Below are 25,499 nucleotides of genomic sequence, written 5' to 3' on the forward strand. Positions count from 1 at the left end.
GATTCTCTCTCCTGATTCCGATTCTCTCTCCTGATTCCGATTCTCTCCTGAAGATTCCCAAAGTGATGTGGAAGAGGTTCTGTTCATAAACCAGAGCAAACTGGCTGGGGAGGGAAATGTTTCTGCAGTGTAATAACAAATGAGATATTGTCTCAAGAATGGCACAATTTTGTTTTGTTTTCCTGCTTGACATTGCCTTGATTAGGAAGATAGCTTGTGGTTAAAAGTGTAAAGAGCATTTTAACATATTTTTAGATGCTCTTCATTCCCACCATCTATAGAAGGTGCTGGCTGGTTAGAGACTGTGACTTGCTTTGTCTTAGTACACATCCTTCTTTATTAAGGTTTGTTTCATTGATGTGAACAGTCAAATTGAGAAAATGCTGTATGGTTTGGAGGAAGATCTGATGTTTTCTGTTTCTTGTTTGGCTGGTGACCAGGGTATGTTCTGTGGGCTAGTACTTTAGAAGATCTGAATGAAACATTGCACTTCTCACATTTAGAAAAAGAAGTTGCAATTTCAGATGTTAAAAAACAAAACATAAACACAAAAACAGAGTTGGGCTTTAGACTAATTAACTTATCTTTCCTGTTCTCCTTCAAAGCAATTATTCTTTAATTCAAAAATTCTGTAATTCAAATGTACAGACTGCTACACATGTGCATAGAGCACATGACCTGTAAAAAACTGGAATTACATTGATTTGAGAAAATACCCACTCTTCTACTGTCAGCCTTTGCCTCTTTGAGGACAACAGTTTTGGGGTAGGATTTTCTTGTTTTGCCTTTTTTTTTTTTTCCAATCTGTTCACCAAGTGTTTTGAGAACATAAGCGTAGTATTCTCAAAGTTGATACAGCTAATGGCACTTTCAGAGTTTATTTCATACAGGACTGTCAAGCTTCTGTCTCATTCCTGAACAATGCACACAGTTTCATGCAACCCTTCGTTTGCAAACCTTGCTTCTGGGAGACTGGTCAGTGTGCAACTAGCAGTATCATGTTTACCTCAGTAGGTGAGGGATTTCCTTGCTGTACTTGCCCTGTTCAGTTTAGGGATGTGTCAGCCTTGCAGAGAGCAGCATCAAGTACAGCTTCCTTGCTCTAGAGCAATGTAGCAGGGAATCAATCGAGTTGATTTCAGTTCTCTATCTATCCTAGTTTACAATGTAGGGGAGCCAGTACTCGTTACCTCTATGCTATTGCCCTCTGCAGCAAACAGTTCAGCTATGTACAGGGGAGAGAACACGACTGAAGTTGTTGGTTCCATTGCTGGTAGAAGGGTAGACTGCAATAAACACTAAGCAACCCATAAGCCTAACTGAAGAGCGTGTGCTGCCGAGCCAAGAACTGATAAATGTAAGATGTAGCGCCAAAGAGTTAACGTGCCTTCTTGGATGGAAGCTTTCTGTGTAGCGCTTGAACTCATGGTGATTTCCTTGTGTTTAGAATAACAATTAGAGAAAAGGCCTCCAATTTTTTTCTGGTAGTGTCTCTGTCAAATATCATGGAGATACCAGGGTAGTAAACAGTGGAGAGCCTGAAAAAAGTCATTATCAAAAGGGCTATTTGGTTTGGTCACTGTTAAGGTCACCTCTGCTCTAAGCTGTGAAGTGGCAATATGCAGGCTTTTGGCCTGATACCATGTGCTGAAAAGCTTCCCAACCTGCTAGTTTTACAGTACAACTTTGGTCTTTGCTTCTTTCCCTCTCTTCCATCTTCCTTGAACTTTGCTCCTTGTAACATGTTTTCCACAGTGCCTTGCTGCATTCCAGCGCTTTTACTCTTCTACTTTGATCATGCAAGGGTGTAACTCCTGGAATTTGTAAGAGGCTAATTCACAATCTTCAGTTTCTGCTGTTCCTAGAAGACAAAGAGCACCAGCTGGGGACAGAATCAGTCTCCACAACTGCAGCAGGAACAATAAATAGTCACTACTTCTTGACATGAGCTAAAATTCAGTGCTGGTGGAAGTATCTTTGTAAAAGGATTGAATTGACCTCAGAATAGGGGATAGCAAATACAAGTGCAGGCCTGAGCCACACTTGGTTCTTTTCCTACCTAAATTCCAGGAGGAATAGAAAGTGATTTGCTCCCTCTTGACCATGCAATTTACAGTTTCCACCAGGAAATAAATCAAGAGAACATAACAGGTACCAGCTGCCAGTCACTCCCTTTCTTACCGTGCAGTGAGGTTCTACATCCTGTTATGAGCAACTTGTACCCTTGTGCTTATTTTCTCTCCTCTGCTTGCCTCAAGCCATTCTCTCCACTAGAACAGTCAGAAACCCTTACTGCTACGTCAGAAGCAGAGGTATCAAAAACTCCGTAAATAAGTCACTGTGCAGCACAAAAGGAAAGAGTGTAAGATGTTAACTCTTGTCCTCTAAGTCTGACCTGTGGCTTACTGAGCATATGAAGAAGGGCATTTTTGAGTGGTATAAATTATTCAGGACTGCTGGAGGGAGATGAGAAGAAACAATCTTGTTCAGAGGGTATGAATTTTGCCTGCCTGGAATATCCTGTATCTTTGCTTTGCTCAAATAGCCTTATGTATGAAGCACTTTATCCAAATGCAGGAATTAAAGAACTATTACTACAGCTGGTAGACTGGAAATGTTTACAGATCCTATATTACATTCCAAGATTCTATCTGTAAGTGTTATATGTGTTTGTAAAAGTGTTTAAAAGGAAAAAAAAAAAGACCTTGTATAAAGTTACAGATGTGATGTGTTATTTCTAGCAGTTTGATGAATCTTTCACTCCCTACCATGCCGAGCTGGGCTGAACAGGTCACCTGCTGCTGGCATGTGGCAGAGCCCGCAGCCATGGGTGACTGCGCTTTGTGACACGGACTTGCTGGAACCTGGGTGGGATTTTGTACAGAGTATTTTTACCTGTCAGTACAAAATGCTTTCAACAGCTAAGTTCACAGTGGAAAGTCCGAGTGAAAACAGGGCTCAAACAGTGCAATACATCTACTTCAGACTTTGTTTTCTTAACTCCTATAATCTTATGCTGCCTTTAGCAGGAGAATCCTGAAACGATCACTACCTAAACTTTTCAAAGGGTTTTCACAGCACTGATCAAATGTCACCTTCTCCCAGGAAGTAATTGGGAACTACATAGAAACCGGCACAGAGAATATGCTTGACAGATTCTGCTGTTAGTCTGAGAAACAGAGTCCACTTAGTGTTTCTGTGAAAGGAAGTCAATTCCTGAAAGGCCCTTAAACAGTCTATAAATTAACCAGATGTTCATAATAGGAAAACAAATTATTTTACTAAAAAAGTTTTAATATTTTAAAAAAAGATTTCCAGTCACGATGGAAAAGCCTAACACATTAACCACCTGAGAAACAAGGGTTAACTGCAAGTTCTTTAGAGTTGTCATCAAGTAACCACTAAAGCATACTACAGCCAGGGACTTCACAGCATGGAAAGTCTGTATCTGCGGTAAGAAATGCCCTTATTTTCTTTACTTCCCAGTGAGCTGGCAGATAAATCTCCTTTTCTGGGGAGTTGAGAAAGGAGACCCCTGTAAGTACTTATGGCAGTCTAGCCCAACGTAGGCATTGTGTGATGAATGCTTCTGTTTTCTTCTTAAATTTCCTCCACTTCTTTCAGGGTGTGCTCCAGGATAGTGTCTTGTCCTTGGAACTTAAAATAGCCATGAAACTTCTTTTTCTGAAGCAGCAGGGGAAACCAATAGCTATCATCTGGCCACATCTGACTGAAGGGCACCTCATCCAGCTGAAACCACTGAGGCCGCATTTCTGGTGGGAGAAAACAACTTGGCATGAAACTGTCTCTTGCTTTTTTGCTGCCTGGAGTTTTGACTATCTGTCAAACAAACAGCTTCTGTTTACAGCCCAGCTGCCTCCCCTCTCAAAGGAAATTCTGTACGAATAGTTCTGCGTTTATATATGAGCAATACAGTCTCAAAGGAGAATGCACGTGCTTCTCCATTAGCTACCTACCCTCACTTTCTGTTGGCTCTCCATTAAAATGATCTGCCCGGAAGACGTGAACTTCCATGAGGTCAGGGTTGCCTACAAACTCAAATGTGATCTGGCCCATCTTCTGCAAGGTGTCCACAGTCAGTCCGCTCTCTTCCTGGAGCTCCCTGTATGTGAAATAGACTTTACATGAAAGCAAGCAGTGGGAGAACAAAAAAGCAGTCACTGGCTTTACGTGCACCTTCAGAACACCCCCAGTGAATTAAAGGTGAAAGCTGTACCTGCAGCAAAGCAGAGTTCTGGCTTACGATACAAAGACTAGCACCAGAGTGGGGCAGCATCAGACTGGCTTATGAGTGACTACAAGGTTCTAGATGCTGGTAGAAAGTAGTCGGTGTTAGAGGGGGAAGATTCACAAAAAGTGATTTGTGTAATTTACACCCCTTGCAAGGGGATGATCTTTCCTGAGATTAGTTAGAAACGGGCTAACTCACATATCTGGATGTGGCTTAAAAACTCTGAAATGGGCTTTATTTAGACAAGCAGAAGGCTTAGCCTAAAAGCTAAAGCTTTTATAACTGTGGGGATGGAAGTAAGAAATATTAGAACATCTGTACTTGCTACAAGCTTGGCTACGTCTGGGGCAAAATGAAACAAGTACTAACGTGCACTATGTAATGTTATTTGCACATAGAACATCAGGAATACCATCTCCCAGTCAAATGCCACATAGAAACACAAAGCAATTGTATAAAATCTCCATTTCTGCTCCTTGGAAATACAGTTAGCATAAAAGAGAGGCTACAAAGCAAGGTTTCTAAGAGCACTTTGAGAGACTTGCTGAACAGCTGTTTTCAGTGCATCACCATGCATGGCTACTTGAAGCACATCAAATTATTTGCTCTGTTTATGCTACACATTCAGGGCTTTTCCTTTTAAAAAACAAATGTTGCCTTTCAGAAAGCATAGCTTTATGTTAGTCATGGTTATTCTAGTGTACAAAAATAAGGAATACTTTGAAACACTACCTTCAGTGAAGGTTAATAATTAATCTAGTTGTATATTTGGCAGAGACAACAATTTACAAGATAATGGAAGTTATCTTTAAGGCTCCAGCTTCCTTTGGCATTAACTTCTTGGATCCTATCCATCCAAATTATATTCCAGCCTACTGCCTTAACTAATTTTAGTTGATTTTCCTGGGAAACTATGCCTAGAATAGAGGTGGTTTTCCAGCAAGAAAGCTAAAAGCCTCACTTTACAGACTGTGATAATTGAACAATGAGCACAATGCTACTGTGATTTTCTAAGCGATTTATCTGTGAGCTATTTGGTTCTGTAGATAAATGTTACATGTAGCAAACTAGAAATAATGAACTGGCTAAATGTTCTCCTTACAGGATGTGACACTGAAGAGCTGTGGGTGCCCAGGTACCTGGAACATGCTATACCCAGTGGAGTATAGAATTCTTACAGGATTAAAGAGATATTCATGTTTCAGCATCATGTTTAACAATCTGGGCAACCCGACACACACAGGGAACTGCAGCCTAATACCTCAAATCGTGATACAGAGCAGAGCCTGTACAAAGAAGTTTTACTTGAGCTTCCCCCAGCGCCTGGCAGCATGGCATTTGTGTAGTTCCCAGCTGGCGATGAGGGCTGTGCACCCAGCCAGCCTTGGCTCTGGGGACAGCTGACTTTGACATGAATTGGTCGTGTAATTCTGCAATAAACTCGAGCTGTGAGGAGAGGGCTGCAGATTGGACCGTGCCCCAGTCCACACTGGCAGGCGTTGTTTGTACTGAGATCACTGGCACTTTTACCATGTGGCGTGTTGTACGGGTTAAAGTTCCAGTTTCTAACCCTATGTAGGAAGTCAAATGATAAATTAATCAAATCATTTTACATCATACTTGGTGGCAGTGTAAGCAAACGAAGATCTGATTTAATTAATAAGGCTGATCTCCCACTGTCCACTCAGAGATGACGAAGTCTATGAAAAGTCACAACGTAAGCATCAGGTACATTAACCCAGTGCTCTGCTGAGTGCATAAAGGCCTCTTCTGCCCCCTTGATTAGCTCACCACAGAACCCAAGCAGTTGTGCTGGCACAGCTGAAAAGACTGCTCAGGCAAAAGCTGTTAGGTATCTGTTGAGCACACTGACATTAAACTTCCTGCAGGTGTGGAGGTAAGCTTGGCCATGCATCAGAGAGTGAGGAGGTGGCAAAGCGTGGCTTTTTATCTATGACATTCATGTGAAGAACAAGGTGCAACGTAATTTTTGGAAGAGTTCAGCGATTTGACTGTGATCTACTTCTTCATTACAATGACTAAACAGAAGGAAGCCCTGCAATGAACCACTGCTAATAGCTTCAGAAATGGTGCCACATCTCAGGACTAATGGAATTCAATTCCCTAAACTCAGCATTAGGTATTAAAAATGCCTCTATGCAGTCAAGTAATAAATTTCCACTGTGCTGTTCATGAGGCATCTCCAAATTAAATTTCTAATATTTTGTCACTACATTTTTGCACAGCACTAAAAATGCTACTGGAATTTAGCATCTATTTAACATCTTTAAAACATAAGCATTATGCTACAATAAATTGTAATTCTGCTATACAGTCAAAAATAAACCATGCACCTTTATGAACAGAGCCTCTGCTTGCTACTTGTGGGCTAAGTCTCAGTTTAGGTAGAGTCCATAGGATGGGTGGGAGGGAGGATGCTCGGTAACTTCCAGTTATTCACAGACTGGAAGTTAAGAGATTTACAGGTGATGGGCAATGGGGAGCCATCCTGTTCCTTGGTACATCTCCCGTGGAGTGTTTTATTTTCTGCTCAGAGGTGGCTCTTGATTGCCCTGGCTGGTGGCAAGGGCATTATGGATCAGCTGAGCCACAGCAGCCCCACCAAAAGCAGCTCAACACCTTCACAGCCCAACACCCTCACGTCCCTCTCCCAGGGCTGGGTCTCACCTGTGAGCAGCCTCCTCGATGCTCTCACCCGGCTGCACCTTTCCCCCAAAACCATTCCAGAACCCAGCTCCAAACCCGCGTTTCTTCATGCCCAGGAGGACGCGAGATGGTTGCACCACCAGGACAAGGGTGAAGAGGTTGGGTGTGCACATGGCTCCTGTGAGAAGCAGGGTCTGCTGAGGAGAGCTCTCCGAGACTGAGCACCCCTCAGGAGAGGCCAGGACTTGACGCCCAGACCCTGTAGGAAGCCCCTCACCACCCAGTACTCCTTTCTCAAACCCCTGGGCCCCCTGTGCTACCCTAAACACCCGTGCTACCCAAACACCACTCTCTAGCAATCCCCATTAACCTTTGGCCCCTTGCCCTTCTAACACCCCCCAGAATCTTTCACTTCCCCAAGCACCCCCTCCCCAAGCTTTCCACTTCCCCAAAAGCTTGCCCCCACACCTCTCCCTCCCCAAACTCCGTGTCCCCACATTTTATCCTCCCCCACCCCTTTGTCCCCACACCTCTCCGTCCCCAACCTCTTGTCCCCTCAGCTCAGGTCCCTTCCCCAAGCCCCCGACTTGCCCCCGCCCAGCACCCAGGTCCCCTCCCGGACCTCTCCGGCCGGCTCCTGATGGCGATGTCCCGATTACCAGAGGCTCGGCTCCGCGCTTCCCGCGCCGCTGAGGCTCCAGCACCGCCCTCGGCACCGCCCCGGAGCGGGCAGGGCCGGGTCCCGCTGGCCGCCATGTCGCGGTGAGGGGCCCGGCGCGGGGCGCCTGAGGGGAGCGTGGCGCTGGGGGCGTCCCGGGGGCGGTGTGGGTGAGGCGAGGCGGAGGGTCCGGCCCCGGCCTGGGGGTGCCGACCCTCCTCTGCCCCGGGAGGTGCAGGGTTTGACCCGGCGCCTAGAATTTTCGTCAGGAGTTTGGGGTTTGTCGTCACTGGCAATGCAGGAGGGGAGGTTGTGAAGGTGGAACGTGCCCTGGGCCGGCCGGCGTCCAGCCGCGTGTACGGGATGAGTGCGGGCATCGCGAGGTGAAGTGCTGAGATCTGGCTTAGCTGAGCTCTGCTCTCCGGGGACAGCGACGGGGCCCGCGGGAACGGCATGGAGCTGGGACCGGGGCGGGTCGGGCTGGGTGTCAGGGAAAGGTTCTGCACCCAGAGGTGGTCGGGCCCTGGAACAGGCTCCCCAGGGACATAGACACTGCACCGAGCTGCTGGAGTAAAAGGAGCGTTTGGTCAGTGCTCTCAGACACATGGCCTGATTTTTGCATAGTGCTGTGTGGAGCCAGGGCTTGGACTCGATGATCCCTGTGGGATGTTCTGTGATTCTGTTTGACTGCTTGTGTAATCGCAGCTCCCCTTCACCTTAAAATGGGGGGTCCTTGGCTTTAAAAGCCTGTCACAGAAAGGGGAAGGAGCCCTTAGACACTCGGGCATCCCTGATTCCTCTGTCATGTCCCTCAGGGCTCATGGGGAGTGTGGGTTGGTGAGGACATACCCCAGCTCCCACAAAGGCCCCTGCTTGCATGGAGGTTGCTGACCCCATGGGACAGCCGATGAACTTGTTCGCAGCACTGGGTGTCCACAGGTCTTGAACACAAATGCCTGAGCAGAATTGAAGTGCCCTCCAGGGAAGGGGTCCTCTTTTTCCCCTTTGTTCAAGGAGTAATCAGTGAGGCCTTGATCCAAACTGTGGCTCTTCTCATTGTAACTGGACCAGGTAACTGAAAATGCCACGAATATCCAAAATGTTGAGGCTTTTTTTGAGCTTGGTGATAAATAGGAGGAACTGTAGTCAGTATGAGAACTAATGAGTCTGTGTTTCAGAAGTCTCTAGTAACTATGCACTGATTGTCACCTTTCTTTTTGGGCAGCTGTCAGCGTTTGGCGAGCCTTCCTCTGCACTGCAGATGTCTGCACACCACAGTGGGGTTCCTAAAGAAGAAAACTGCAACAGAGAACTGGTGGCTGGAGCGGCATTTGAAGGATCCCTTTGTCAAAGCAACGAAACAGCAGAACTACCGTTGCCGGAGCGCCTTCAAGTTACTGGAGATCGATGACAAGTTCCGTATTCTCCGACCAGGACTTTCTGTTCTGGACTGTGGGGCAGCACCAGGTGCTTGGAGTCAGGTTGCTGTAGAGAGGGTTAATGCCTTAGGTACTGGTAAGTGCGTGTTTTTGGCAGTCAAGATGGGGTTATACTCATCCTGGAGTGTGTGAGAAAACTGTGAGGTGGTGGAGTGGGCAAACACCAGTCTTGGATAGAAGTGTGAAGGTGTGTGCCTGTGTCATGGTAAAGAACCGTAAATCTTGATGTGGTCTGCAGAAGTCATATTTGTGAAGTAAGAATTTACTTTGAGGTGCTACTATAGATGTAACTAAGTCTTCTCATTAACTGTGTTGGGGAGAAGAGCCCTCATCCGGTTCTGAAATTCTTGTGGCTTCCAGCAGGCAATGTGGCTTTTCTGAATTTTTATTTTCCTTCTTGAAAAATGGTAGCAACATCAGGTTTGTGTGTTTTAAGCCATTAATGTTTATAAGGTATTATCAGGTGTATTTATATGGTGTATTATCATCAGTACTATTGTCTGGGATTTGGACTGACATCTTCGGAAAAAAAATAGAAAAAAAAACACTAAACAATAAAAATATCCCTTGCTTTTCCAAAATAACTTGGGTTTAAAATTATAAATGTGTTAGCTGATAGCAGACCGTTCATCACGATGCATGCAGCCAGCTGGTTGTGGAAGGACAGGAAGACCATTCGTGTCAGGAAGTAAGTTTTTATCAAATCTCATGGAGCTCATGTATCTGAAAGTTGTTCTCAACCATTTTAATAAGGATTCAGTGTGTCATTCATTCTTGTCATCTAGATCCTGCTGCCCCCACTGGCTTCGTCCTTGGAGTTGACCTCCTGAGGATTTCCCCACTGGAAGGAGCTGTCTTCCTGCCAGAGGCGGACATTACAGACCCAAGCACGCTCGGGGCAATCCAGAGCCTGCTTCCTGCGGGGAAGGTGGATGTTATCTTGAGTGACATGGCACCTAATGCAACAGGCATTAAAGACCTGGACCATCAGAAGTTGATCAGTTTATGTTTAGGCCTTGTGAATCTGGCGCAAAGTATTTTAAAGCCAAAAGGTACGGTGCTGTGTAAGTTCTGGGATGGACACGAGTCCCGTGTTCTTCAAAACAGGCTGAAGGAGCAGTTCCAGGAGGTGAGAACTTTAAAGCCTCAGGCCAGCCGGAAGGACTCTTCTGAATCTTATTTCTTGGCAAGACTGTACAAAGGGAAATGAAAGCTGAGAAATGCAGATTATCAAACAGGTGATCAGACACTGATTGGAAATCTGAATTTGGCATGTGTTGAAAGAAAAATACCAGCATTAAGACCCCCAACTTGAGTTGTTACATTGCTGAGAACAACCTAGGAAAATCTGCCGCAATTCTCAGGAAGTACATCATGCTTTTCAAATAGAGAAAGAAAACCAGGGAGGTGCCCCACTGAGCTTATTCTCTAATTACACATGCAGAGACGTCCAATCTTGCTTCTCACCTGCGGAGAAAAGGGTTGGCAACGGAGAGGAACAATCTGAAAGGCAACCACTGGGGCTGGAACAATGGAAATGAAAATAAAACAGTTCTTAATGTGTGCTTGAAAATCATTGCGTTACTAACGCTGTCGTATTTGAGACTAACCATAAAGGTGGTTGTCAGGAGGAGAGGGAATGGCAAGGGGGGGTTGAGTCAATTTATTTCCTCTTCACCTTTCTGAAAAGCTGATGCAATTAATTAGCACATGCAATAATAGGCAGCATTCTTGTGCGTGTCAGACTGCGTTGTCACGCACGATCCCTAATGCAGACATTCCCGATGTGTGGCTCTGGGCTATTCAGCTGGGTAGCTTTGCTGCGTTTGCTGAAGACACGGGTTATATTTAGAAATTGCTACTTCATTGTACCCGAAAATGCAGTAAATGACAGCAGGGCAGGGGCATCAAAACCGAGACGATAATTCTGCCCATGTTTTCAGTAACGTTTTACAGCTGACCAGCGGTGTTCATCAGGTAAAGCGACAAGATTTTCTTGAATCCCAGGCAGGCGGAATTACTGATAGAATTGTGCTTGAATCGCTCAGTTCTGTTTGCAAAAATAAACTTAGCCGTTGTCTACCTGGCAGTGACAACTTTTTAATTAAATAGCGCTTTTATCCGCTGGCCGCGGCGGGGGTTGTGAGGGGATGGTAGCACTGTCTGTAGGCTTCCAGATCTTTCTATTTATAATCAGACCGGTTTGAATGGCTTACAGTTAGGTTAATCATGTTAATAAGTAATAATGACTTATATATATAATAATTTAATCAAATATAGCTACTCCAAAGCCTTCTGTTCTGCCTCCGTACCGAGCCGTAGGCGTGAAAGCGTTGGCCAGGCAGACCTAGCAGGGGAGCCGGGTGCCGTTTTGTGTGCCTGAGGAATAAATAAAACCCGTGCGGGTGTGAAACGGGGAAAAACCGATGGAAACGTGTGCTCGGGGCGTCCTTTGTGGGGCGCCGCGGCTGGCGTTACGGTAGCGCCTGAGGAGCGCGGCGGCGCTGCGCGCCTGGTCCCGTCAGTACGGCGGCGCGGGCCGCTGGCGTCGCGAGAGCTGGCGGCGAGTTCCCGTGAGATCGCGGCGGCGGGGCGAGGAGGGAGATCCAAGCGGGGCAGGCGGCGGTGAGTGGGGGGGTACGGGGGGGGCCGCGCTCGGCCGGGCTCGGCCGCGTCTGTCCGCGCTCGGAGCCCCCCTCACGGCGGTGTGGGGGGTGGGGGGCGGCATGGCGGGGCCCCGCTGCCCCTGGGGGCCCCGTGAGGGGCAGCCCCCGAGGTGCCCGCCTGGCCTCGGGTGCTCTGCTGCGGGGCGCTGGGCTGTGCTAATAAAATGAAATGAAATAAAAGAGGTGTTGTGCAGCAAGGGGATGAGAGTTCTGGTTTTATTAGTGCTTTTCTCGTTTCTCCTGAGTGTTTTAAAAGCTGGAAGCCAGTCACCTGTTGGCAGTGGCCTCATGTTTCTGTGCTGTGCTCGCTTCAGATAGACATTTTCGTGGGGGTTTGGGCTGATCTGTTGCTCCTGTTACTCCACATCTTCATGCTGATGATACGAACCCAACGAGTAACCGCTGTGTTACTCTCAGGAGCACCTGAGCCTGAAAATCAGCCCTGAGCCTCCCTTGGGGCAAGGCTTCCTGGGCCCTGCACCTTCTGGGCTTTGTGGGGCTTGTGATGCCTGCAGGGGTTCGCTTAAAGCCTCCCAAGGATACCTCCCCAGCCTCTTCGGCCTCTGTGCTCGATTTATCCTTGGTCTTGCAGTATTATTCCACATCTGAAGGAGGAATTGCAGATATTTGTATGAGAACAAGCAGACACGGTATTACTGACAGAAGCGATGTGGGAAATCGGGAAGACTTGCTGCAAGTTGGGTACCAAACTGCTTTTTGGAAACCAGAATCAGGTTGCGTACATGGTGGAACTTGCCGCTGCTGTGGAATTAGTTCTCTTCCTGCCCTTAAGATGTTTGCAAGAAGAGTAACAAGTCCTGTTTGTGTTATGTGCTGCAGACCTTCTTGTCTTGGAATGGTAACTCATATCACTGAATCTATCTTCACTAGAAAAGAAAAGAGAATTCAATTCTGCGCAACTTCAGACAGCTTTTATACTGTTATTAACAGGCAGGGATTCAGGGGGAAGCTTATTCAAACCAAAGTAAGCCCTTTTGCGTATACCGCTAAGGGCAGAGCAGACTGTCTTGCATCAGTTTCTCATCTTGGAGGTCTACAACTTCAGCCTTGGTTGCATAGTGGTTTCTGGTTCGAGTTGATCCCAGCAGTGACCAGCAGATTGGGTTCTGTACCCAGTAAATTAGATCTTGCATTTAGTGTTGCTTCAGGGCAGTGATGTGTTTCTTATTTGCTGACAACTTTCTGTGTGTTTCCAGAGCCATGGAGAACTTGGACGATAACACCACTGTCATCTCCACCCTGAGATCCTTCAACAACTTCATTTCACAGCGTATAGAGGGGATGTCTGGGCAGGCTACACCAGGATCGTCTCAAAACTCCTTGCAGATCCAGTACCAGCAGAGGGTGCAGGTGAGGTGTCCTTAGTTTGCTGGTGCCTGCGGTACTGCTTCAGTACGGTTGTAGACTCCTTCAGGTTTTAAGCATCAGAGTTGATTTCAATGAGATCTGACCATTCTTTCTAAAATTGCTGCTCATGCATGCTCAGGAAAAGAAGTTTGGTTCTGTGAACATCCTAGAATCTTTAATTTCTCTTTGAAATGTCAGACTTGTACATATTTCTGCCTTGTAAAAAAAAAAAGTCCTTTAATTTTTTTCCCTGGCAATTATATCTGCATACCAGTTTGGAAGATTAAATTGTAGCTTGTTTTCTTATTGCAACTTAAAATCTGTGTGAAAAGACAAGGACCACAAATGTGGTGATAGTTGCCTTGTAATTTGTAAAACTGTATGCAATTTAATCAGCTGAATAGTAGAGGGTAGGAGATAACAACGTTATTGCAGTGCTGTTAATGATGCGTACTATCCCTCTTCACATATGCACTGGACAGTTGGAAGAACAAGCTGGGCGGATCCACTCCAAATCCCAACTCCTGCAGGTGGAACGAGAGAAGATGCAGATGGAGCTTAGCCACAAACGAGCTCGCATTGAGCTGGAGAAGGCAGCTAATACCAATGCCAGAAACTATGAGGTAAGTATGACAGCTGACACAAGACTGAGTCAGAACATACGTAGTGCATCTGTGTTGGTGATTTTGTTTGGATCAGGGAAATGCTTCTGTTTTCACGTGCTGTGTTCTGGTTTGCCGTACTGTGTCTCACAGCATGCATACTAGACTCTTTTTGGAGGAAACTAAAGTGAAAGATGCAGTCCAGGAGCAAGCATAGTGCACCCCAGCTGCTAACAGACACTCAGTCTTCAGAGCAAGAGTTGAGCTAATTTGTGGTAAATGCTCCAGCAAAGAATATGGTGTTGGTGTCAAGGTCCTAGCACCACCTAATTTCTTTGCTCTACGGACCCCGCTGCAGTGCATTGCACTACTTGCTAATGTAGACAAGGCCAGTGTGAACGTCAGACCTTGTTTGATCCTTGAGCTGTCAGATGGTCTCGTCACTAGGTTCTGTTAACTTAGCATTGAAGTTGTCGTGGGTAGCAGTAACAAAAGGGATTTGTTACGTGTCTCTTCCAGAATAATTTAAGAATTTTTCTCCCAGATGAATTTAAACCTCTGCTGGCGCAATTGCAAGCATTTAGATTGTGTGGCTGTAATTAACTGGAATGACAGCAATGCCAACCGTGCACTGTCACACAAGGGAGCTTGCATTGATCCATGAGCCTCACTCAGGGACTAAAAGCACTTCTTGGTTTCTAGTTTTTATTTGCTTAACTCTGTCACTGAAATAAGCAGTAGAGCGGTGGGTTCTGTAGGATTGTAAAGGCCTTATATGCAGCTGATCAATTAAAAAGAAAACTTAAAAAGCAAACACAAAGCTTTTTTTTTTTTTTTTTTTAATAATTTGAAAGGGTGTTGGGTGATAGGTTTAGTGTGTAACTGTGAAATAGCAGGTCAGTGACTAAAGTTCTCATTCTTATCTGAAGTCGGGTGATTTAGGATTAAGCCATGAAGAGTTCAAACCAGAATCTAGCTGAGTCAGTCACTGAAACCCTTGCAATACTAGTACAAAACAAAAAAAAAAAAGCAGCACTAATCCAGCACTGTGGTAATTACCCTGGTCAGATTCTGTGTTTTTTGAGTCATGTGGATAAAGGTTTTAGGAACCTCACGTTGCTTCACATAATCCTTCTTACTATGTAAATCTGTGTCTTGATTTGTTTTGATTAGCAAAGCAATTTACTCCACATTTTTCAATAAGCGGTAATCAATTTGTGGTAGGACTAAACTGAAAAGCTATATGAAAGGTTGTCAGTGCCAAAATATTGATTGTGTTCATTGGTAATACCGTGCATTGAAACCTGTTTTCTGTTAAATAGCCTCATACAGTTTCCAGAAGCTGCAAAGGGAAGTTTGTCCTATTAACCCAACTATTGAATTCTGAGATTCTTCACGTAAACTTCCTCTGTGCGTGGGTCAGTTTTAAATTGGTCTACCAAATGTTTTCATCTTTCATCTGCCATAGAGTGTGCAGTGCAGTCTGTGAGGCCCTGCCTGTGTTCTGATATTCGTGCCTCTGAAAGGCTGCAGAACACTTTCTATTTTTTAGCTTTGTTGCCCTGGATAATTTCTTGTCATGGCGTGGCTGGTGGTAAGATTTTGACCTTGCTCATGGAAGGGTTAAAAGCTATGGTCTGAGTAGTGCTGCTTCATGATGGTGCCGTGGTGACCACAGTAATGAGGAACGGAGACAAGGGAAGCAGAAAGGGCTTCACCTTTGTGCTACTTTCTTCTTATGTCTCTTTTTATATTTTTTTCTTTGCAAGCGAGAGGCTGACCGTAACCAGGAGCTGCTCACACGCATAAAGCAGTATCAGGAAAGGGAAACAGAAGCTGAAAATAAGCTGCAAGAGCAAATGGAGATGAACAAATCCTATAAGAAGAGCATGGAGACAATGAGTAAGAAGTTGCAAGAGAAGGAGAGCAAATTAGCTGAAGCTAATGAAGTAAGAATGGAATCGTTTTCTAATCTATTCATAGCTTCAGGTGACTTTGCAGTTCTAGTGAACTGAAAATGGCCTTTTTTTGATTTAAAAAAAAAAAAAATGTAGGGCAAGATGCTGCATCTGGGTTTAGAAGCCAGGTTACAGGACATTGAATAAAGAATGCAGGAAATACTGGAGGAGGTGGTAAGATGGGAGTTGTTCGGGGAGGTAGGAGGGTGGATGAGACCAAAGTTACATACAGGGTGTTTCCAAACACATACCCACGTGTTTCACTGTAAAATCAATGCTTGGATAATAATTTCGGTTCTTTTGGATTTTTGGATTTCGGATGAACAGACCATCTTTTCAAGCCTCAGCCTTTTCAGATGTCATTATAGTTAAGTTCAGCTGGTTTGTTTGTAACTTTCTGTTTTGATTTTTCTATACCAGCTGTGGATCAATAACCACTAAGTCCTTAAGCCTTCCTCTTGCTTAGGTGTCACAGGAAATATGTTTAGGTGCTTTATCACATCGATAATGTTTAGCATAGCAGTTATCAGTTATAAAAGAGCGACAATGACAGCAGGTGAGAGAAACTAAATGCACGTAAGAAATGTGTGAAGCGGTTCTATTTCTGTTTTTTATTTCCATATCTATCGGTATCAAGATAAATCCTGCATATCTCTGTCTAGAAAGCACCTTACATTTGTCAGGTTTTGAGATTTTTTTTGTGTGTTTTCCTCTGTTAAAGGGAGCTAAGTAATGACCATTTGAAACAAATCTCTGCCTGACTTTTTCTTTGGAGTTCAGAATTAAATTTTAAAGGGCATTGGCTTCAAATTTCTAAGGAAAACATAATATTATGATATTTCGTTGAGGCAAACCCAGACATTTTCCGTTTTGAAACCCAGAAAAAATGTGTTTGGAATGTTTGTGGGCTAATTTTTAGATTTAATATGTACTGCTGTGTATTAACATCTTTTAAAGCTCGATATTTCTTATGCCAGTTTGAGGTCACCTGCTTAATAGGCAATGGGAATAACAGTTTCTTTACAGATGAAAGCAACTAAATTATTATTTTTTCTTGCCTTTGTTTTGAGGTGAACTTTGAAGGTCTGAATGTTTTGCAAGAATCTGGGATTGTGTCTAAAACCAGTTTGTGCTCTTTAGTTGGATTAGTGACTTCTGTGTATTACCATCCTTAATCTGCAACTTGGAGACTCATAGGCTTTCTGTTTATTTTCTTTCCACTAACACAGACAATCACTATATTAAAAGGGAAGATATCTGAGCTGCAAAGGAATATAATGAATCAAGAGATGCAGATGACAAGCCAAGACTCCCAGAAGCAAGAGCTGATGGAACAGCTGGATGTTCAACATAAGTGAGCAGGGGCTGAATAACTGTAGGGAGAAAAGGGCAAACAGAACTTCAGTCTTGTGCAGATGTCACTCAGAAAACTTTCAACAGTGTTTGATTTCCCCTCTTCAAAGAGGTTCTTTGATCTGGATGTGCAGGTTATAACTGTTGCTTGAAACCAGCTCTGAGGAGCAATTTATTTGTACCTTGAGGAGGAAAATACTCAAGCTTAAAATCTCTCTCAGTTATGTCTCATGTTCATACTGGAGAGTTAACAGAAGGCAGGTGGGTGGGAAAGGCTAATCTGAGTTTTGTAGACTGAACAGAACAAAAATGTCAAGCCATAAATCTCAGTTGAGGGGTACTTGAAAGGTATGAGTGTTTTTCCTTGCTTTCCTTGTTTTTCTCATTTTCCTTGTTTTCCTCATTTACTGTGAGTGTATATTTGTTGGTTTCAGAATTAAGGTGGCTTGATTATTATTTTAACTATTTCAGTAAAAATGTGTCTTTTTGTCTCTGAATTAGAGGAAGATGGTGTATGAAACGGTTTGAGACAATATTATACAATATTACCATATACTTTGTTAGTGGTGGTTGGAAATGTTTGTGCAACTGATGCTTCTGCATGGGGCTTATTTCTGGTACGTGATTCCTGGGTGCTGACTGCCTCTTGTCTCTACATCTCATAGAAAATGGCAAGAAGCTAATCAACAAATCCAGACGTTGCAAGCAAGCCAGTCCCTACTGGCAGAATATGAACAGAAGATTAAGGTAAGGAAATTGTGGCCTATATAAACCTTTAGTTTTTAATTTCTTCAATGTAAGAACAAGACATTTTTTAAAAAAAGCCTATTGCAGAAATATATGGTTAGTTTGTCATGTAAGAATCTGATCTGGTGGCCTGCAAGAAAGGAAATTGGCTAAATCCAATCTCTACAATTAGCCCTAATATTACACTTTTCACCTGTCACATCATATTTTTTTTTTTTTAAAAAAAAAAAATAAACAAACCACACCTATGCTTTCGCTAAAGAGAGCATATCCTTATGCAGTACTCTGTCTGGATGAACGGTTTGTTTGATCTTGAGCCTAGGGTATTAGTATTCTAAAGCATTTTTTTTTTAATGGTGGGGGATGAACCTAGCAGCTATGGTCAGTTTCTGCTTCCAGAAAATCCTTCCTTTGGAGCTGGGCTTAGTTCTCTTATAAACTGCAATTGCTTGCAAAGCTTTAAAAAATGCAGTGACTTACTTCTAAGTGCAGAGATGTTTTATGTCCTTTCAAATTAGCATGTAGGTTGGTGGGAGTGTCTTTTCCACTTGCTTTGCATCTTCCTGGGAGAGGCAGATGCAGAGAGTTACTTTGCTTTGAACAGATGCTGATTATGGCATTGCCTGTGGTTGCTGTAAAGCAAAGCTATACTGAAAGACGATCTCATTTCTGATTTTTACGATTGCAAGAGGAGACTTCCTGCTATAGGCAGAACCATGGGAAGGAAAGGTGGGGAAACAAGGTGTCAGACTGTATTGCTGCTCTAAATAAATGTTGCTTCTCCCCATCAAAAAAAAGAAAGTTTACCATAATTATAAAATATGCATTTGTTTTTCTTTTAATTCCTAGTTCTTCAAGGCCATCCAAGTGCCCATCTTTACACTTAATTAATGGAGGGATAAAAGACAAGAAAATCAGGGATTTAGCTTTGTCAATAGAAGGACATTTTATTGATTTCACTAGGATTACTTTTCCTTAGGAATTTAGAGTTAACAGAAAGGCGTAGAGGAGAGGCCAGCCAAGGTGTTACAGGTGTTATAAGTGTGTGTCATCCCACTTTGAGCTGTGGATTGGTTTAGGTGACCAGCTGAGGTCCATTTTAACTTCATTCATCAAGTCATTGATTAAAGTTTAAAAAGCACAGCAGAGATGTAGTCCTTAAGGGTTCCAAGTTAATCGTTGCTCTCCTCTTGTCATCTGTTTTCCAGGATCTGGAACAGAAGTTCTCCCAGCAGGAGCATGATGCTGCAATTGTCAAGAACATGAAGGTTGAACTGGCCCGTTTCCCCAAAATGGAGCGTGAACTGCGCCAACTTAGGGAAGAAAATGCCTACTTCAGGTGAAAGAAGGGTTCCGTTGTTAAGAGGGTTATCTTCTGACCCTCTGTAGTTTTTACAATTGCACTATATGTGCTTTGAAATCTCTTTCTTAGGCTTACATGGTTTACAGTGTGGTACATGATACTGTACTTACACATGGGAAACTTTAGAAGGAAGTTTAAATATTTCATGTAAATACTGCATATGAATTGAGCAGTGTTGTGATGGTTACTAGGTGAGAGGTTTTAACAAGATCTGGGCAATCTTCCTGAACACAGCAAAAGCCTTGCAGAACAAACATTGATCATTTTGGGTGGTGATATCTATGTATTAGAACAACATTCAGTGTTTAAAGATAGTGATGAACTCTATACAGGTTTGGGAATGAAATACTTGTAGAAAGAAGACAGCTTTACATTTCTTTAATAACTTCTACTGCTTAGTTTTGTTACCACTATTTTAAAGGCCTCTTGTTCACGCATAATGTTTGGAAGTTGTTTGTTTAAATGCATTAAACACTTTGATATAGCCTGTGGCAGAGCAGACTTTCTGGGTTTCTAAAGTGGTAATTAATTTAAAAATGAAGTTTGTATGTACTATGAAATAAACATAAAACTTTTTTGAAAAGTAAACTTTATTTCCATCTTTAGGTACATTTTAAAAAAAAGTCTAAATTACATCATTGATCTTTCCAGCTTTTTCTTATGCTGAAGTTAAGGAATCCCCCTTGGTTTGTTCTTGTTAGTGTTTCATTATCATTTTTGTTTATCTTGGACTCTATTCTCCTTCTTGTTTTTGTGCACAAAATCATGACATCAACAGTGTAGGGGTCTATTTTTTATAAACAGTTTATCTCACAGTTGCACACCTCTGTTAAGGTGAAAGCAAGCAGTCTCAATACTGGCTCAGTCATCACAGAGTATAAAAAAGCCTGAGTGTGTACCGCTTGCTGTGTTCCAACCCTGCATTCAGCCCGACTGAAGATCCGAGCTGGGAGTCCTGCTAGCCTTCATGCTGTTTTGCCAGTCAGTAAAGCTGACACAAAACTTCAGGTTGTTTGGACGTAATTAGGATGGTGCTTATAGTGATAAAATCCAGTTCACTAAAGCTGCTTTTTTTTTTTTTTGTAGCAGCAGCTTTGCAGTGAAGGTTATAGAAGTGAGTCAGTTGAATGTCATAACGTCTGCGCCATGTCATATGTATGATTCCGTTGTAATTACACGTGTATCTGCAAGTTTGTGAGAGCAAATAGAGTTGCGTGGCTTTTCAATTGTTTTGTCTTTTCACCACAGGGAAATGAAAGAAAACAATGGATTGCTTAAAGAGGAGGTAGAAGGTCTTCAAAGAAAACTGGAACGCTATGAGAAAGTCCAAGCACAGCTAGTGACTGTTGAATTGGAAAATGAGGTGAGGAGCTAGGAATGTTTGGATGAGCAGAACGGTGTTTCCTCTGTTGCCTGCCCTGTCTCCTAGGCTCTTCCTCTATTGTCTTAGTTCAGATGTGTGTCCTAAGTAGTGAGTTTGAGCCAGGCATTCCCAAACTTAAATGTCAACATGAAGGAAGCTATGACAGTGAAAGAGAAAAAGGCAAAAGGAAGTCTGCTGTTGAGCTGAAGGTTATCTGAAACGAGCTGTCTCATTGTAGTGTCTTTTTTTGGCCTTGTTGTCCTCTGCTGGAATTGCCTTTTTTTTTTCCCCTCTCCTATTTTTATTAAGCTCTACCTAAACACAGTGTTACTGAGTAGGCATGTGGTAAGAACCTTGATACCCACTTGCACTGCTGCCAAAGGCCAGAATGTGGTCTCAGAGGACTATAATTGTCTTGTCTCCATCCCAGCCTATATCAAACATGTATAAGTCAAGAGATCAACCTAAATGTATAAACATAATGATTTTAAGTACTGTGCTGGTGTCTGAGTGGTTTTAGATGGTATGATCTGGTACTGATTGAAAATCAAGAAGCAATAGGAGAAATTGGAAGAGAAATGGACAGTTCGGCTGCTGCAGTATCAACGTTGAGATTGAAACTTCTAGTAGTTCTTGGTAGTCTAGTCTACCAAGGTCTAGTACAGTGGTAGTAGCTCATAGAGCTGGGTAATACAGACAGCTGAAGCATAGCGTGGGTTCCATGTGTCACAGAGCAATGGTGACTGGGAAAATGACTGTGAGGGCAGGAGAATGACAACCCAGACGTGCTAGATAAAAAGATACTGAAATCCTCCAGTGGAAAACATTGAGTTTGAATGGAGAATTATGAGAGAACTGTAAAAATGAGCTGTTAGAACATGCATCTGTCTCTCAGACTTTTCTTTTGCTCCATACTTTAGAAACTTCTGGGAAAATTAAAAAGCTGGGAGAAACTGGACCAGAGTACTGGCTTGAACATCAGGTATGTGCTCACAGCATTGGAGGTAAAACTTTTCAACCCCTTTCCTTTCCTCTTAGTCATCGGGACACCTGAAGTATGTTAGTCATGCTTTCTTATTGTCTCTTCCTCACCTGGAAGCTCCTCCAGTATTTACATATGAAAAGAGCAATAAGATGCATCTTGTTAGAAAGTATCTTTGGAAGCTTACACGTTTTTCACCAAGTCAGCTTGAACAGTATCTCAGGTGACTGGGTTTAATTGCAAGTTATTTGAATTTCATGCAGTAGCTACATTTGTATTTAGGTACAGATTCTGTTTGCTTAATAAAAAAAACTTAGAGAATTGTTGGATGCGTACAGAGAAATGAATGAGGTTACTTGTGATAAATTATTGTAAATGTGTTTTCTTTGAGATCTGGATATCAAAATAAACTACCAGATCATGGTGTGACTTTTCTTCCTTAAAGTAGCTGACTAAATTAACGACTGCGTTTTTATTTTATCTAATAAGAAATTGAATAAACTCATTTTCTTATAAATGGAAAAAAAACAACTGGTGTGTTGTAGGACCAACTAGTTAGGTAACAGTACACAAAGAGAACTTTTTGTCATCTAGAACACTGAACCAGCTTTTTTAAAGGTCTCTGGTATGTCTGTGGTGTAATGAAGGGTTGGAAATGGTGAACCTTGTGATCTTTTTTCTTCCGCTGCAGAAGGTTCTCTGTGTAGGCATGGTGCTTCTGTGTGTCATATGTTTCAGCACTGCTTTATTTTCTATAAATACCTGCATTATTATGCTAGATGGAGAGATGCTTCTTTAAGAAATGTTTTGATAAGAGCATTCTTGCACAGACTGCCTTTAGTATTGGTTCATGCTCTGAGCTGCAGCATTAACCGCAAAACCTAATTATACCAATTGTTTATTATATTCATTCCATGTGCCTGATTTATAGCTGCAGACTGCTGGGATTATTTGGAACTAGGAGTGTTTGGATATGCACCTATGGTTTGGGCACGGTACTGCATCATGTAAAAGACACTTGTGTTGAACAGGGGAAAGCCCCCTTAAGTTTATCAGTGTTTTCTGTTTAATGGGGATAATGAAACCTTTTCTAGAGGCCTGCAGGTAGGTAGCATGCTTGAGATTCTCCCCTGCTTCTGATGAGGATACATGCATTTAGATGAAGTTTGAATTGTGCTAAATCTCCACTGGCAGAGAATGGACAGAAATAGTAAGAATCCTTTTCACAAAACTTGTTCCATCAGACAGTGGAGTAAAAGCTTTTTACTTACCTCAAGCTGTTAAAGGTTTAATGAGGTAATTTCACAGTGGGAGAGAAATGGAACCAAGTGATTCTGCCTGTTGAAGTCTAATAACTCCTTCATTTAAAATCAGAATATTCGCTCTAAAGTGTTAGGTTTTTGATTGGGCCATATTGTTTAGTGCTATTAATGGTATCTTCTCATTCAGAAAAGGGAATTGCTCTTGAGGGGAAAAATCATCTTTTGCATGCAATTGTAGCAAGTAGAACTGGGTGATTACCTCCCCGCACTCTTTTTTTTTTTTTTTTTTTTTTGATGCTCAGACTTCTTATGGCATGAGTTCTGTTCGTTTTTGGTCAGGAATATGAAGATGAGAGGTCACTGTCCTAGTCAGGCTCCTGGAGTATGCTGTAGGCGAAAGCTTGAGGAAAAATTAATTGCCCATCTCATAGTAGAAGAAAATAGGAAGAAGTTGGATGGTTGTTCCAAAGAACCAGGGTGATGTGCTGTTTGCTAATAACTAGATAATTAAGGAAGAAGGGAGGGAGTGCATTAGGACTTTCTATGTTTTCTTATCAGTTTTTTCATTGGTACAGAAAATGGAAGGGAAGTATGTACAGCCTGTGGCATTTTAGGAGAGGATGTTTTTTCATTTCCTCCAGCATTTCCACGGGGCTTGTTCTGTGTCTCCGCTAGATGTTTTTTGTTCGCTGATTGCCTAGTCCCAGCAGGCTTTTTGTCAGATTGGCTTAGGATCAGATTTGTGAGTCTAATTTTATGTAAAAGCACTTGGAAAGAAGATGCAGCTTTGAGGAGTGGAGTGGTAATCCTACTGTTTTAGTACTAGTCTCTTTTTGGGAACTTTGAAAGAGCTAAGTGTTTTATAATGCTTCATCTTTTGTGAAAAAGCAAGTTCATTAACAGTTTACTCAAAGGCTACGCTTATGTTTGCCAGTTCTGGATTCCCTCCTTGCCAGACGGTAAGGGAATGTACGCAGTTTCTTCTACTGGGAAGCTCCTAGGTTTTCCCTCTTGCTCTCATAAACTTTGGAGGCAAAGACTGCTTATCTGTTTTAGCTTTTTTATTATTATTATTATTTTTTTAAGAGCATATGAGTGTGTTTGCATTGCTGTTGTGTGGTGTTCTTTCCAGAATTTGCCCTTGGAATTATGCCTGCCATACACAGATATTACATAATACACTTGTAAGCTGCATGGTGTGCAGACAATAAAATAATACGTGCCATATATATATAGGGTCTGTGTGTATACATTATGAATCCACGTAATCTTTTTGTTTTTAATTATGTCCTCCTGATATCTTGATCTCTTTACTGCCTACTTTACAGTGGAGTTGGCTCTAACTTTTATCTTGGATGTCATTTTATCTGCAGGAACCCTTCTAAGTCGTCTTTGTATCTGTTACTGTTGTGCTGCTAGCAAGTTTTGTACGCTTCTGATCCATCGTTCTTGATACTCCTAATGTAGGATTTGTAAAAGGAAAGACTGATGTTGTGAAATTCTTGTTTTGTGAATAGAAAGTCCTTATATTCGAGCTTACTCTTTTTGAGTGTGGCTGTTGTGGAGTCTGTTATTAGGAAAGAGTGATGGTGAGAAAGCAAGCTTCTCTCATTTTCTCTCACTTTGTATTTCTACAAAATACAGTATTTGTGTAGTTGAGTTGTTGATCGTCTTTGGTGAAGAACCAGGCAAATCTTGACAGGCATGATTCTTTTCTCAGAGTTGCACTCCTAGCTTAGACACTTCCCAGGTAGTTTCTTGACTGCCATTTGCAACACGTATTTAAAAGAAAATTATTTCTGGAAGGCTGTCTAGGTGTGTGAGGAAAAGGGGGGTGGTGTATTTTGATGGTGATGTACGGATCCATCCACGAGATGGCATCCTTTCTCCTGCTGCTGGAGGAAGCTGGCTTTCTGCTTCAGACTAGCAGGCTCAGCCTGGTGTACTTCCTTTCCCTTAAGTGGCAGGTAGAAGATAGCCAAATACAAAATGAGGGTTCTCTTACCACGAGCTTTTCATCTAAATAAGCACTTTTCCCCCTGCTTCTTGTCTGTTTGGCTGATGTTGCCTTTGTCCCCTAACGGATTAGCCAGGTGATGGTGGTATCCCTAAACAGACACACCCTGCACTGCTGAATGATGCAAAATGATCTGCATCAGATACGTTTTAAAAACGAGGTGTTTATTAAGTCAGATACAATAGGCATTGGTAGCAGCTGACAGGGATTAATGCTAAATTTATCTGTTATTTATCTATAGTGGCAGAAGATTGCACTTCAAAGGCTGAAGTTTTGCTGAGAAATTTAGCAAACTTGTGAAGGCTGACAGAGGTGGGCCACAAGCAGCAGCTTCAGAGGGGTATTCAGAGAGTCTAAATATATTTTTGGAGAGAATAAATAGTAATTTTTTTTCCCTGTTGTTACTGGTTTAATTTGAAGCATTGACTCCTGAATTTTTCACATTTTCACCTCCTGGTCTCAAAGATCTTTGTAGATACAGCACAATTATTTATATCAGTGATAGTTTTTCATATAAGTGTGTAATCAGTGATTGGAAGATGATCAAATCTATTGATAATGACCTATTTAGGTAGGTCTTTCCCTATTTTAGGCACCATTTTCTGTTGGAAATAGTATTGTCAGCTCAGGCTCAGAGTGGGGGGAGCGTGTGCGTGGAAAACAGAGCAAAAGGTTTTGTTCATATTACTCTTCAGAATTGTTTTCTTATTTTCCATGCTTATCACAGGGAAGCAAGGGAGAGAGAAATCAGCTGTCATTTTTGGAGGTGTCATGGAATACAGTACGGACATTAAGGGTGAGG

General features: G+C 42.7%; 3 protein-coding genes across 4 annotated transcripts in view; 2 read left to right on the forward strand and 1 right to left on the reverse strand.

The window, feature by feature from the left end:
* Positions 1 to 785: 785 nt before the first annotated feature.
* Positions 786 to 7,681, reverse strand: NUDT1 (nudix hydrolase 1). Its single transcript, XM_035340012.1, has 4 exons — positions 7,542 to 7,681; positions 6,941 to 7,097; positions 3,978 to 4,123; positions 786 to 3,773 (listed from the first exon to the last, which is right to left on the reverse strand). Exons 2-4 carry the CDS (start codon positions 7,090 to 7,092, stop codon positions 3,601 to 3,603), a joined length of 471 nt encoding a protein of 156 aa, XP_035195903.1. The 5' UTR covers positions 7,093 to 7,097; positions 7,542 to 7,681; the 3' UTR covers positions 786 to 3,600.
* Positions 7,682 to 7,809: 128 nt separating this feature from the next.
* Positions 7,810 to 10,579, forward strand: MRM2 (mitochondrial rRNA methyltransferase 2). The gene is made up of 3 exons (XM_035339879.1): positions 7,810 to 7,960; positions 8,803 to 9,092; positions 9,802 to 10,579. Exons 1-3 carry the CDS (start codon positions 7,941 to 7,943, stop codon positions 10,224 to 10,226), a joined length of 735 nt encoding a protein of 244 aa, XP_035195770.1. The 5' UTR covers positions 7,810 to 7,940; the 3' UTR covers positions 10,227 to 10,579.
* An 896-nt stretch (positions 10,580 to 11,475) lies between these two features.
* Positions 11,476 to 25,499, forward strand: part of MAD1L1 (mitotic arrest deficient 1 like 1) — a 349,790-nt gene continuing 335,766 nt past the window's right edge. The window contains exons 1-9 of one of the 2 annotated variants that reach the window (XM_035339410.1): positions 11,476 to 11,641; positions 12,900 to 13,053; positions 13,533 to 13,673; positions 15,422 to 15,601; positions 16,840 to 16,964; positions 17,629 to 17,710; positions 18,919 to 19,049; positions 20,322 to 20,436; positions 21,357 to 21,418. In XM_035339410.1, the coding sequence (XP_035195301.1) occupies positions 12,904 to 13,053; positions 13,533 to 13,673; positions 15,422 to 15,601; positions 16,840 to 16,964; positions 17,629 to 17,710; positions 18,919 to 19,049; positions 20,322 to 20,436; positions 21,357 to 21,418 (986 nt within the window). In that variant the 5' untranslated portion in view covers positions 11,476 to 11,641; positions 12,900 to 12,903. Of the gene's footprint in view, positions 11,642 to 12,261; positions 12,542 to 12,899; positions 13,054 to 13,532; positions 13,674 to 15,421; positions 15,602 to 16,839; positions 16,965 to 17,628; positions 17,711 to 18,918; positions 19,050 to 20,321; positions 20,437 to 21,356; positions 21,419 to 25,499 lie in introns of those variants that run through there. The other variant, XM_035339411.1, reaches the window with a different exon arrangement.

Source organism: Oxyura jamaicensis, chromosome 14 (assembly GCF_011077185.1).
Source record: "Oxyura jamaicensis isolate SHBP4307 breed ruddy duck chromosome 14, BPBGC_Ojam_1.0, whole genome shotgun sequence".
In the NCBI taxonomy this organism is placed as follows: domain Eukaryota; kingdom Metazoa; phylum Chordata; class Aves; order Anseriformes; family Anatidae; genus Oxyura; species Oxyura jamaicensis.